The 13599-nt window shown below is 38.6% G+C and overlaps 2 protein-coding genes across 3 annotated transcripts in view; both read left to right on the plus strand.

Annotated features, from left to right (window-relative positions):
• Positions 1-4335, plus strand: part of YY2 (YY2 transcription factor) — an 8879-nt gene extending 4544 nt beyond the window's left edge. For both annotated transcript variants that reach the window (XM_023737289.1, XM_023737290.1), the window contains one exon: positions 228-4335. In XM_023737289.1, coding sequence (XP_023593057.1) covers positions 261-1409 — 1149 coding nt within the window. In that variant the 5' untranslated portion in view covers positions 228-260 and the 3' untranslated portion in view covers positions 1410-4335. The remainder of the gene's footprint in view (positions 1-227) is intronic.
• The window catches only part of MBTPS2 (membrane bound transcription factor peptidase, site 2), a 53864-nt gene that overhangs the window by 23192 nt on the left and 17073 nt on the right, over positions 1-13599 (plus strand). The window contains exons 6-7 of the mRNA XM_004382846.2: positions 7802-7920; positions 8847-9027. Coding sequence (XP_004382903.1) covers positions 7802-7920; positions 8847-9027 — 300 coding nt within the window. The remainder of the gene's footprint in view (positions 1-7801; positions 7921-8846; positions 9028-13599) is intronic.

The following is a 13599-nucleotide window of genomic DNA, read 5'->3' on the forward strand; positions in this document are numbered from 1 at the left end:
GGGGGTGGAGCAGAGGAGTTGGAGGGCTAGCGCATGCAGGGGCTCGAGGGCATGGGTGTGGCTTGCCTGTAAGGGGATTCTCAGAACTACTTGCGAGAGTACCCAGAAACCCTTGCATAGGGCACCCGGAAGCACCTGATCTTCCGCATCAACTGCCCACGCGTTCCACCGGAGCTCGAGCCTTACTCTCAGCTTTCGTTCTATATTTTCCGGTTTTCCACCCGCAGCCAGTAGCCAAGGTCATTGCACAACTCATAACCATGGCTTCAGAGGACGCTCTCTACATCCCTACTGACAACTCGGAGATGCCGAAAGACATTGTGGAACTGCCCCATATCAATGTGGAGACCATCCCTGTGGAAACTATTCCTGTGGCGACCATCCCTATGGAAACCATTCAGATGGAAGCAGTCGAGTACGGAGATCTCAGTGGCAGTTGGGTCCATGGAGGCCACAACCACCCACCTCTGATCGCACTGCAGCCACTCATCTCCAGCCACCCGAGCCAGGGGGATCACGACCAGGAAATCATCATGGTGCAGACACGAGAAGAGGTGGTGGGCTACGACGACTCAGACAACTTGCAGACCAACTATGACTTCGGGGACCAGAGCCTCCTCCCACTTGCCGACGAAGACGACGACTTCCAGCAAACGCTGGCCTCCTTGTCAGCCTCCTCATCATCAGCGGCCTACAGCCGTGGCAAGAAGCGCAACCGCAGCAGAAAGCACAGCGGCATGAAGAGTCACCCCAGCCCTGAGGCCGAGGCAGGAGGCAGCGGCAGAAAGTGGGAGCAGAAGCAGGTGCAGATCAAGACTCTGGAGGGTGAGTTCTCTGTCACCATGTGGTCCTCAAACGAAAAAAGAGACCATGAGACAGTGGCTGAAGAAGAGAGTAGGGAGAATTCACTTCCTGATTATTCAGATTACATGACCGGGAAGAAACTTCCTCCTGAAGGAATTCCTGGCATGGACCTCTCAGATCCCAAACAACTGGCAGAATTTACTAGAATGAAGTCAAAAAGAACTAAAGAAGATTCTCCCAAAACAATAGCTTGTCCTCATAAAGGCTGTGGAAAAATGTTCAGGGATAACTCTGCTATGAGAAAACATCTGCATACCCACGGGCCTAGAGTCCACGTCTGTGCAGAATGTGGCAAAGCTTTTGTTGAGAGCTCAAAACTAAAACGACACCAACTGGTTCATACTGGAGAAAAGCCCTTTCAGTGCATATTTGAAGGCTGTGGAAAACGCTTTTCACTGGACTTCAATTTGCGCACACATGTGCGAATCCATACCGGAGACAGGCCCTATGCGTGCCCCTTTGATGGTTGTGGTAAGAAGTTTGCTCAGTCAACTAACCTGAAATCTCATATCCTAACGCATGCCAAGAACAAAAACAACCAGTGAAAAGAAGAGAGAACACGCTTCTCAAACTGGGGAAGCATCTTCCAGGAGCATGATGAGGAGTAAATATGCCCCCCCTTGGTATATTGTTTCTAGGAAAGGATTTAAAAAATGAATCCTATGCCTCTAAGGGTTATGTTTTGATAAAGTAGTAAAAATAAAAGATTTAAAAAATGTTATAACAATGTGTAGTAATGTTATATACCAGTGCTATAAGATAGTATTGCTAAGATGCTTTATCTTGTTCTGTAATGCCTTTTTAAAAATAGAATATTTTTGAAAAGTTTGGTCCAAATAGGAAAATAATAAATGATAAACCTTCAGTTCAAAACACAGGTCTTACGCAACTGTGCTAAAAATAGGATTTTTCGCTTTCGTATAAGTATGAAGCTCATTGCTTACAGTTTTTAAACATTTTATATTTTCTAAGTGTTTACATTTATACTTTTGGGGGTAATTCCGTGTTTGGGTTTTCTGGAGTTAGATAACTTTGCTTACAGTAGATTTTCTTTAAAGGAATGGGACAGTTCTAGGCATACATAAAGTAGTTTTCCTGTTTAAAAGAAGTTATATAGGTTTTGTTTGCTGTCTTAATTTTGGTCTGTTTGATGTTAATAGATTTTGCATAACTATCATTTAGCTGTATTGAATTACATGGTATTGTATGTTAGATGTGATTTGATAATCAATTTAAACCTATTTTAGCCATTTTATTTTCCAAAAATACTGCTAGATGCTGAGTTTTTTTTTTTTTTGGTTTTCTTTTTTAAGATGCTGTTTCTTTGGTGTAATTTCTTTGCCTATTCACTTATAGAGAGTGGTGGTCAGTTGTAGAATATATTGTGTGGACATTGACTTTTTAACATCTGACATGTATATCTCATGTAATAGAAAAAACAACAATAAAATAGTGGTTTTAAAGAATAAAATAGCTTGCCTATATAAATACTGTAGCTAACTACAAAATACAGAAATGGGGAGGGTGCGACTGGCATATTTAGAGGCCAGGGATGCTGCTAAATATCCTACAGTGCACAAGACATTTCCCCACAATAAAGAATTATCTGGCCCAAAATACCAATAGTGCCACTATTGAGAAACCCTGCTTTAGAGAAAATAAAAGTTGTAACAAAGATTCCATAGGTGTATTTATGAACAGATCATTTAATGCACAAAAAGTTGTTTAGGTGGAGGAAATTGTGTGCTTCGCCACCTTCATTGCTACTGAGCCAGCACGGGCAGATCCTGAGTCCAGAGGGGTTATCTGATACCAGCTGCGTGCTTGACATAGGAGACTACCCAGAGAGTCAAGGGGTTAGTGCTGCTGTATGCCCCCACGTTTGTTCATGCCTTGTTTCTCTGACTGCTTTTTAGATGGGAAAAGCCAGGGTTGTGTCACAGCATCATCCTGATGAGAGAGACACTGAGAGTATAAGCATCCAGGCAGTCCTGGCGGACTGTTCATAATGCTGAATTGGGGGAAAGCTGAATGTAGCACATAATGAAGATAGCAACTGTAATCAGTGGGGATGGATTATTTTGCAGAATTGTGTTGACACTAGCAGCTTGGGGAAAATTTTAGCTTTCTTCCTAAATTAGTTTCACCAGTGTAAACCCCAATGAATCAAAGGGTTCAATTTTTTTTGTTTTATTTTTTTTTTAAGTGAAGCTATGAACACAGAAGAAAACACAGTTATCTTTTATAATCTTGAAGTAGGAAAGGCTTAATACACAGGAGCCATTTGACTATATCAAAACTTAAAATGTCTATATAGCCAAAACCACAAACCAAGCCAGACAGCACACCAGAGGAAAAAATTATAATACCTGTCACAAAGGACCAAATTCCTCAAAGTATTTGAGCAGTTACAAATTAGTAAGCAAAAGACAACCCAGTCAAGTTCCTCAATGTACTTGAGCACTTACAAATTAGTAAGAAAAAGACAATCCAGTCAAGAAAATCAGTAAAGATGTAAACAGACAATTGATAGAAATAGGCAGTTGTCAGACAAAAGAAATACAAATAGCCTTTTAGTAAACACGGAAAATGAACAAGCCTCACTCATATTTAAATAGAAATCAAGACAATAAGATTTCACTTTTCACCCAGCAGATTGTCAAAGACTAAAGTTAACGACAACATCCAGTGCTGTTCAGAGGGTAGAGAAACGGACACTCGTACTGATTATGTGAGCATAAATTAATGCAAACTCATTGGAGCTCAATTTTAATCTACATGTTTTTTTGACCCAACATTTTCGTTTCTAGGTAATTTTCCACACCTTCACAGAAGCATACTTATTTAGAGATACCGTATTTTTACAAAAACAGTGCATGCCCTCCACGTTTGTTTGCCAGCCGGGTCCTCCCCGTGCAAGGCACCCTCACAAGCGCCGCCATGCCAGTCCTTTTCTACACGTTGCTGTAAAAAAAAGTTAGCATGCTTAGGAAAATACCTCGCTGGGGGGAGGGCTCAGCCAGCAAACAAATGCAGAAGGAACCTGTTATTTACATACAAACAATGTAACAATATAAGCAAAGCTGTTTATTGCAGCCTTGTATGGAAAAGTTAAAGAAGTGGTAACAACTTAAGTGATCATTAGTAGGGAACCTTACAAATAAATCTTTGTTTTTATAAAATGGATTACTCTGTAGCAGATATAAGAAATGGGATAGATATGAATATGTAATTATGGAAATATGTCCAAAATATATCAGCAAAAATAGTATCTAGGAAATAACTTGATAACCAGTGATGTTTTAAGATTATCTGTGTGCAAATTCTCATGGACTGTAGACTTTCTGGAGCCATAGATGGTGGATGAGCCCCTGAAGCTGTTGCCCTTAACTAAACTTCAAACCTTAAACCAAAAATATCTCCTGAAGTCATCTTAAAACCAAACAATAGCTTAACTAGTAAAAAAGGTCTGCCTTAAGCATTGTGCTCTTTTACGAACTATCAATATGGGATCAAATTGACAACCTTAGGAGGCAGTGAGTTTATGTTAATGAGGGAGGAACATCTCAGAAAAGGAGGGTGAGAATGGTTGCACAACTTGAAGAATGTAATCAGTGTCACTAAATTGTACATGTAGAAACTGTTGAATTGATGTATGCTTTGCTGTGTGTATTCTCAACAACAACAAAATAAAATTTAGAGGAAAAAAAAAAGATTATCTGTGTATATAATGGGAAAGATCATTTACCCAACATGTCCTGGACCAGACTTGGTCTGGATATTTCTGGATTTAACAATTTATAACACTTTAAAAACAAAAACAACAGAGCAACATTTTGCAATGGTAATATGGTACCTGGAATATGTATTAGCTAGGTATCTGTTTGGCTGCCATAATAAAAGCTAAAAATAACAGTGGCTTAAACTCATCAGACATTCCAAATGTAAGTAGTTCAGCACCTATATAATTCTTGGGCTCTTTCTGTCTTGTTAGCTCTGCTTTTCCTGACATGCAGCTTCCATATCATGAACGTTGCCTAGTGGCGTGCCATTAAATGTTTAACAACTGGCTCTGGAGAGGGGAGCTCTGATAGGCAGCATTTTCTGACTTCTCTGATGTAAATACTCCCACCATGGCCAGTTGCAGGCTACCAACCTGAAGTCTCGAGAGACAGAATTGGGAAGAGGTGCACACAGTCAGCTCTGGCAAGGTGGTAGAGCAGGCTCCAGCACACCACTGGGTTCATCTAGCTGTCTCTACCATACCTGTTGCAGTTGAGCTGTTAAGAAAAACTATGTCATGCAAAGCCTTTTATTATGTGTTTGTGTGTGTGTCCAGACACACAACCAAGAAGCATCACAGCCTATCAGTGCATGCCACACGCATTCTTCAGTTTTTAAAGTGATGCAGTTTTGTTTCGTGGCTAATCATCTTAAAAATCCTTCTACAATTATCCTGTTATTAGGGAACTTGCTGGTTTATACTCTTGAATAAATGATTACATATGTATATATATGTGCTTGTGTAAGCATAGAAAATTTTTGGAAGGATAAACAGGAAATTGATAACAACAGGTTTACTGTGAGTCATGCATGGGACTGGTGGCTGAGAAATGGTATTTAGGAAAGATGACTTTTTTTATTAGTTCGTCCAATACTGTTTGAATTTTTTATACTTAGCACGTATTTTTAAATAATTTTTAAAACACCAGTTAAACATTTTTACATTAGCCAGTTGTCAGTTTATTTGAGGGTGAAGTAAAAACACTAGTGGCTATAGAAATGATGCTGTGATTATAGTAAGCCAGATCCTTGCCAAAGTGATGGTTTGTATTCTATTAGATGTAACTTCTGTGGGCGACTAGAGGAATAATTATGTAAGGTGTTATATTAAGTCACCTGGGGACCTGAAAATCACTTCTGTGTGGTTAGAGAAGTGAAATAGGGCGGGCCGAAATCCAATGACTAGTGTCCTTATAAGAAGACACACAGGGAGAGAATGCCATGTGACGATTAGGCGACGATTGGAGTGATACAGCTGCAAGCCAAGAAATGCCAAGGATTGCCAGCAGCCACCAGGAGCTGGGAGAGAGGCATGGAATGGTTTCTTCTCAGAGCCTCCAGAAAGAACCAACCTTGCTGACACCTTGATTTCAGACTTCTACCCTCCAGAACTGTGACAATAAATTTCTGTTGTCTTAAGCCACCCAGTTTGTGGTAATTTGTTACAGCAGCCCTAGGAAACTAATAGAGCTTCCTTGCTACTGTCATCACAGCCATAGTTGTCATTTTCCCCTGACCCCATTGTGTCGTTCTTAAACCCTGGATCATGAAGTGCCAGATTTTTCTATTCTCATCCCAGTCTCACTGCTTAGGATATAAGCAGGGCTTCAAACCAGTTCTCTCCAGTAAGGTCATGACCAAGGAAGTGACACCGAAACAGACCCGAGTTTTTTAAATTTAGGTGAACTGGAACAATAGCCGGAATGGGGAAAATTTCAGGCCGAAGCCCTGCTAGAAACCTAATCTCCTTCTTAGAATACAAGGGCATGTACATGTAGCATAGCAACCAAATCTCTTGCCCATAGGATTCCAAGCCATTCAAAGATGGTGGTCAACCGCACTACTTTGAATTTGTGTTCATCTCCACAGTCCTGCCAATAATCCATTTTCACGCATCAGGCTCCTGAAAGGGCTCACTACACCTCTTCTGAGTCTCCTATTCCAGGGCTTCGACTCGTAATTTTCACATTCCAGTTATCTTTCTGGTTCACCCAAATTGTAAAAATTCAGGTCTGTTCCAGTATTGCTTCGTCAACCATGACTGAACTGGTATGAACCACTTTGAAGCCCTAGATATAAACCAGAATAAAATTGGCCCACAATCTCATGCTGTTGCTTGACTATTCTTTTATTAAAATAATGAAGGCAAGAGAAGACATGCCATCAAAGCTATTTAACATTGTTCTGGAAGTTCTAGCCACTGCTATAAGACCAAAACCAAAAATAACCAAACCCATTGCCTTCAAGTCGATTCCGACTCATAGCGACCCTATAGGACAGAGTAGAACTGCCCCATAGGGTTTCCAAGGAGCAGCTGGTGGATTCCAACTGCCGACGTTTTGGTTAGCAGCCAGATGCTTAACCACTGTGCCACCAGGGCCCCTAGAAGACCAGAAGAGGGAAAAGTGAGGTATAGATGTTTTGTTTAAAATGTTATAGCAATATGAGGAAACAAAAACTAGAATACATACCAAATTTTCATTGTGCTTTTCTGTGAACTACTGACAATAGAGATGGTGGCTTTAATTTTCTTGTTTTTCTCTTTTCTATTTTTTCATAGTTTTCTATGTGAATGTAGTTCCCTTTTTTGTTTTGAGTATTTTTTTTTAAGAATGGCACAGTTGCTTTATGATTTGTTGCTTTGTAGTCGTCATGTAAGATACATACTCTATTTGTTCCACCATACTACTCACCGTAATAGTTTAATTCTTAAAATTAAAACAATCTCTTTTTCCAAATGCTACTTGCGTTTCTGCTCCCTAATTCAGCAAGCATGTTTGTTTTTAATTTCATCTTTTATTTGAATAACTTCCAAGTGCCTTTCAAAGATCACAAGCGTGTTTAAATTGATAGTGTATACATTTTCTGAAGAGGGTGTAGTAAGTAGAAGATATGAATTCTGTTAGTGTTAAACCATATTAACCTGTGGTCTTCCTAATTTGGTATTAACATTCATTTTTAGATACCAGTATTTGAAATGAAGGAGTCCTCTAACTGAACATTTCGTCTGCTATGCTAATAGGTAGACCCATCTGCCTCACAGCTTCTTCTGGTCACTTTACTAATTGAGCAGAATGCCCAGATGTTACAAAGTTCAAGTACCTGTATTGTTCCTGCCCCTGGTTGAGCTTATTCCTTTTTTCTCTCTTTTCAGGTATCTGGCATAATTTTGTCCTCGCACTCTTGGGTATTTTAGCCCTTGTTCTCCTCCCAGTAATTCTCTTGCCATTTTACTACACTGGAGTCGGAGTGCTTATCACTGAAGTCGCTGAGGTAAGTAAGGATTACTTGGGGGCATTCTTTCACCAGATTTTATGATGTAATACTTAGCATATTATGTCAGGAACTTTTATTCAAGTTTTCCTAATATACAGAATGCTCAGTTTCTTGTGAAGAAATTGCTAGAATCCTTTCAAATCTAACAAATAATGGTGTGAAACACATTAGCTTTTACAAAATACAATGGAAATTGATTTTGTTCTGAATTACAAGGATAGTATCAAGATTTTCTACTTGAAGTTTGTTGATAAAATGCATCATTTACCTTTACTGTTTATGTTTCTATCTCTGCTTTTGTGTCAAATGTGTTTACTCCTAAGAAGTAAAAAGGATAAAACCTGAGCTAGCCTGCCAGAACATGTAGTAGGAGTTTACATTAATGTCTGTATTTCACTGCCTTAGACAGTAATTACTATGATGACATCAAGGCTTTTATTCAGACGTTAGGAAGTAGAAAATTACTTTTGTGAACAATTGAGTGAGCTTACATGATTTACTGTGCTGACAGTATTGTCTGCATATTTGGGACTGTTTAGGTAAGGACTTGTCTTACAGTTTTATCCATTGAGGAAATAGGAAAGGCATTCTGATGACTCCTTTCACACACAGCAGAATTAATTAGCAGTTTGGGAAAAACTTGGTTATCATTCAAATGTTCACGGTCAGCAAGTGGATTTTCTTTTCAGTTGCCAAATATTCAAAATCCTAGAGAATCAAAAAAGTAAATGTAATTGTTGGGTTTTATTTTGTTAATTTTCTAGGTCTGTATTCATGGATTTAAAGCCGTTGTTGCTGGATTATTTTCTGCATTCTTCAAAATATTATACTTAGTTCACTCAATGTCCTTAACCATTATTTGCTCAGATTAATCATAGCTTATCTTCACAAATTATCTAATTTGCTTTTCCCCTCTTCCCAAGGACTCACCTGCCATTGGACCCAGAGGCCTTTTTGTGGGAGACCTTGTCACCCATCTACAGGATTGTCCTGTTACCAATGTGCAAGATTGGAATGAATGTCTAGATACCATCGCATATGAGCCTCAGATTGGTTACTGTATAAGTGCAGCAACTTTACAGCAGTTAAGCTTCCCAGTTAGAGGTGTGTATCTTTCCTCGATATAATATAATGCTTCAAGCACCAGTACTTGTCATTCACCACTCCTTAGAACATGTCTATGGATTTGTTTTGTTCTAATCTTTTCAAAGCATGTCAGTAAAGTAATAGGCCCAAATGAGTAGGCGTTCTTGGTAAGTTGAGTACCAATATATTTGTTTCCTTTATCATATATTGTTGAACTTCTAACTGATTTTATAATATCATAGTTGACTTTGAGGACTCTAGGCATTCTTTGGAAACTCTATGCGGCAGTTCTACTCTGTCCTGTAGGGTCGCTATGAGTCAGAATCGACTTAACGGTAATTTGGTTTTTGAGGTGATGCAAATGGTTTGCTAGCTGAAGGTTGGCAGTTTGAACCCACCCAGTATCTAATTCTTTCAGCTTTCAAAAAAACCTTGTGTTAAGTCACCATTCAAGCTCAACAATAAACAATTAACTAAATTCCAGTAATTAAATACCCACCTAATAAAACATTTTATTTACATATATATATATATGGAGCCCTGGCGGTGCAGTGGTTAAGCGTTCACCTGCTAACCAAAAGGTAGACAGTTCAGATCCACCAGCCGCTGCCTGGAAACTGTATGGGACAGTTCTATTCTGTCCTATAGGGCCGCTATGAGTTGGAATCAACTCGACAGCAACAGGTTTGGTTTTGGCTATATATGTATATGTTATATATATAATTATCTTAATCTATACTTCTGTAATAGAAAAAATGTTAATATAAGTAACAAGAAGCAATTCTTCTTTGCATAAGCTTATATCAGAACAGATAAATAACAGACAGCTAATGCCCAACTAGATAAAGTATAAACATTCTGTATTAATCTGTTGTTAGCCCAACACAAGCATGCAATAAGGAAAGATTAAAAGAAATTAAAGGAACTTGACAAACACAAACCTCGCCTGAGATTTAGAAAAGACTCCCATATTTCTTCTGGCTGAAATAGACCTAAACTTACACAGTTCCAGTGGTAGCTATGTGGATGGTGGCATGTCCAAAAGCATTTAGGGCAGAGTTCTTTTATGTGCCAGACATCCAGTGGAAGTCATCTTGGCATCCAGAAGTACCCCCTGAAATCATGTAAGTTGCTGTGTAACAGGTGACAGGGTGAAGCAAGTGTTTTCTCAGAACCTACCAAATTTGAGTTCTTTCAGCTCTGAAATATCAGCCTCTCGACTGTTCATACAAAATTTTGGGACCCAATCTATTGACAGTGTTGGAAAATAGAAATTATGCTTGCAGAACATATCTTTACATCAAGAGATGGTCTGGATACTTGTCCATATCTGCTGGTGTTCAGAAATGTGATTAATAATCAGGAATAATTTTACTAAAATACTGTGTGTGACAAAGGTAAAGTAGCAAGAACTAATCTTTTAAAATTTTTTCAAATGTAATCTTCCACATACAACCCATTTTTTTTTAATATGTATTTATTTATTTTTCTTTTTTTTAATATTTTATTGTACTTCAGGTGAAGGCTTACAGAACAAATAGTTTCTCATGGAACAGTAGTACACATGTTGTTTTATGACATTGGTTAACAAGCCCACAACATATTAACCGTCTAACTTCTCAACCTTTTTTTTTTTTGGTGAAAATACACATAGCCAAAGATACACCGTTTCAAAAATTTCTACATACACAGTTCAGTGACATTGACTACGCTCTTCCAATTGTGCTGTTATCCTCACTTAAGATGAAGGCTTACGGAACAAAATAGTTTCTCATTTAACAGTTACTACACATGTTGCCCTGTGACAATGGTTAACAATCTCACAACACGTCAACAATATCCTTACTCAACCTTGGGTTCCCTATCACCAGCTTCCTTGTCCCCTTCTGCTTTCTGGCCCTTCTCACTAGACTCCTGTACCTCATTAGTCTCATTTGGTTTTACGGGGCTGTCCACTCCCAGGCTGAACAGTGAACCTCGGAGGTAACCTCACCACTGAGCTAGAAGGGTGTCTGGGGGCCATACTCTCGAGGTTTCTCCAGTCTCCTTTAGGCCAGTAAATCTGGTCTTTTTTTTGTGAGTTAGAATTATGCTCTACATCCTTCTCCAGCTCTGTCGAGAACCCTCTGTTGTGATCCTGGTCAGAGCAGTCAGTGGTGGTAGCCGGGCACCTTCTAGCTTTACTGGACTCAGTCCGGTGGAGGCCTTGGTAGCTGTGGACAATTAGTCCTTCAGACTAATCTTTTCCTTGTATCCTGTTCTCTTCATTCTCCCTTGCTCCCAGACACTACTCACCAAGGTAGAATGTCTTTATAAGCTGTGTCATGCCAGTTGAGCTAGATGTTCCCTGAGACCATAGTCCCCACAGCCCTCTGCCCAGCAATTCAGTCCCTCAGGGAGTTTGTTTATCTTACCTTCGTGATACCATTAACACATTCATCTGTTCCCAGAATTTCCTATAAGCTGGTAATTAGATCTATAGGCTTGATTAGACTCAGAATTAGTTTTGTTGGCAAAAGTGTTTCATAGGTGGTGCTTGGTACGTCCTCTTGCAGCCTGATTGTCTCGATTTTAGTTAAGTTTGTTCATTGGGCCACCCTGATTCTTTAAGATTGAAATATTTCTAAATGTTTCCTTTTCTCAAGAGCCACTTACGATTGATCTTCCAAAGGCTTTCAGATGGTTGATATTTAACCCGCAATGTATTCTTTAAGAGAAATAATTCATTAATTCACACTTCTTAAGTCCTTCATCATTTTCTTCTCGTTCCTCTATGTTTATTATAATCTATATTGAACTACAAGAGCCAAAGGACACATCAATCAAATAAAGTTCTCTTCAGTAGGATTATTATTTATATGCATTTTTTGGATGTTTAGAGTTTTTCTCTTTTCTGTCAGAATACAAATGAAAAATTTCCCTGAAATACTCTACAACTCTTTCCTTATTAACTTTTTAAATATTTCACTATTACAGGTCATATTGCTATAATTTGGAGGTCTTCATTTAAAAACCTAAAGCAGGTATTATTCTTTCCATATTAATAAAAAAATCTGTCCCAAAATAATAATTTTTCAATATCTACTTCAGAATCAAACCCAAAGTAATAATTCTTCAATATCTATTTCATCTCCTTAGGAGTGACTGGATCAGTGTACATATTTATTTTACATGATGACTATCTGATATACCTGTGCCTCTGTTTAACTGCTTTAAATTGGGGTTCATATACTTAGGCAGTTTACAGCAGGAATCTTTTTTTATATATATAATTTATTTTTATTGTTGAGAATATACACAGCAGAACATACACCAATTCAACAATTTCTACATGTACAATTCAGTGACATTTATTACATTCTTCAAGTTGTGCAACCATTCTCACCCTCCTTTTCTGAGTTGTTCCTCCGGCATTAACATAAACTCACCGCCCCCTAAGTTTCTTACCTAATCTTTTGAGTTGCTATTGTCATTTTGATCCCATGTAGATAGATCTGAAATGACCTCAATGCTCCAGGCAGACATTCTTTACTAGCTAAGCTAAACTATTGTTTGGTTTTGAGAAGACTTCAGGGGATACTTTTGGTTTAAGGTTTAAAGATGATCTCAGGGCAGTAGTTTCAAGGGTTCGTCCAGACTTCATGGCTCCAGAAAGTCTGGAGCCCATGAGAATTTGAAATAAGAATGTTAATGACTATAAATGTTATTTAAAAGATATACTAGATTCATTTTAATGGCAGACTTGGGCTGTGGACACTGAAGAAAGCTGTGGATTAATAGCATTTTACATGTATCTAGGCTACTTTGGTATCCTTCATTATGAATAGAAATGAAAGAGATGGCCAAATATGGTCATACAAAGTGACCAGTAATCCAAAAGTTATTCATGTTCAATTTAGAATGGAATTTGGTACACATCACTAGAAATTTCTAGGAATTTATACTACTTGAAAACAATAAAGTGACCGTGGGAAGATCTGATCTAGGAAGAGCTCATAAGCTGCTCCAATCAATTATTCCTGGCCTCTTATTTCATACCCTGACTGTCCTAGGTCAGTATTAAATTTTAAAGATTTTTTTATCTAAGGTATTACTTAACTGGAGCCCTGGTGGTGCAGCGGTTAAGAGATTGGCTGCTAACCAAAAGGTCAGCAGTTCAAATCCACCAGCCTCTCCTTGGAAACCGTACTCTGTCCTATAGGGTTGCTATGAGTTGGAATCGACCCAACGGCAATGAGTTTGGGTTTTTTTTTTTTAATTACTTAATTAAGGTATTAATTAGACTAGATGTTCTCCTTAAAATATTAAGTAGATTTCTGGCAAATGAGAAAATTGTGGTTAATCCACTTGAAATGACTGTACATTTTATGAAATTGTAGGGACCTATATTTTTCTTTGGTTAATCCTTTCCTTTTTTGTTTTTTAAACATTAACGTCATCTACGAACATCGCCAACATAACCAAGGCTGGGTGAGTTCCACCTCTGCCGTTGGTGCAATGGGGCAAGCCTAGGGAGTTTGTCCAAACACTCCTTGGAGACTGAATGGCCTAACAGTGAATCCAAACTTTCTGGGAAGCCCCAGAAAGGAC

This window comes from Trichechus manatus, unplaced genomic scaffold (genome assembly GCF_000243295.1).
Source record: "Trichechus manatus latirostris isolate Lorelei unplaced genomic scaffold, TriManLat1.0 scaffold00100, whole genome shotgun sequence".
Taxonomy (NCBI): Eukaryota; Metazoa; Chordata; class Mammalia; order Sirenia; family Trichechidae; genus Trichechus; species Trichechus manatus.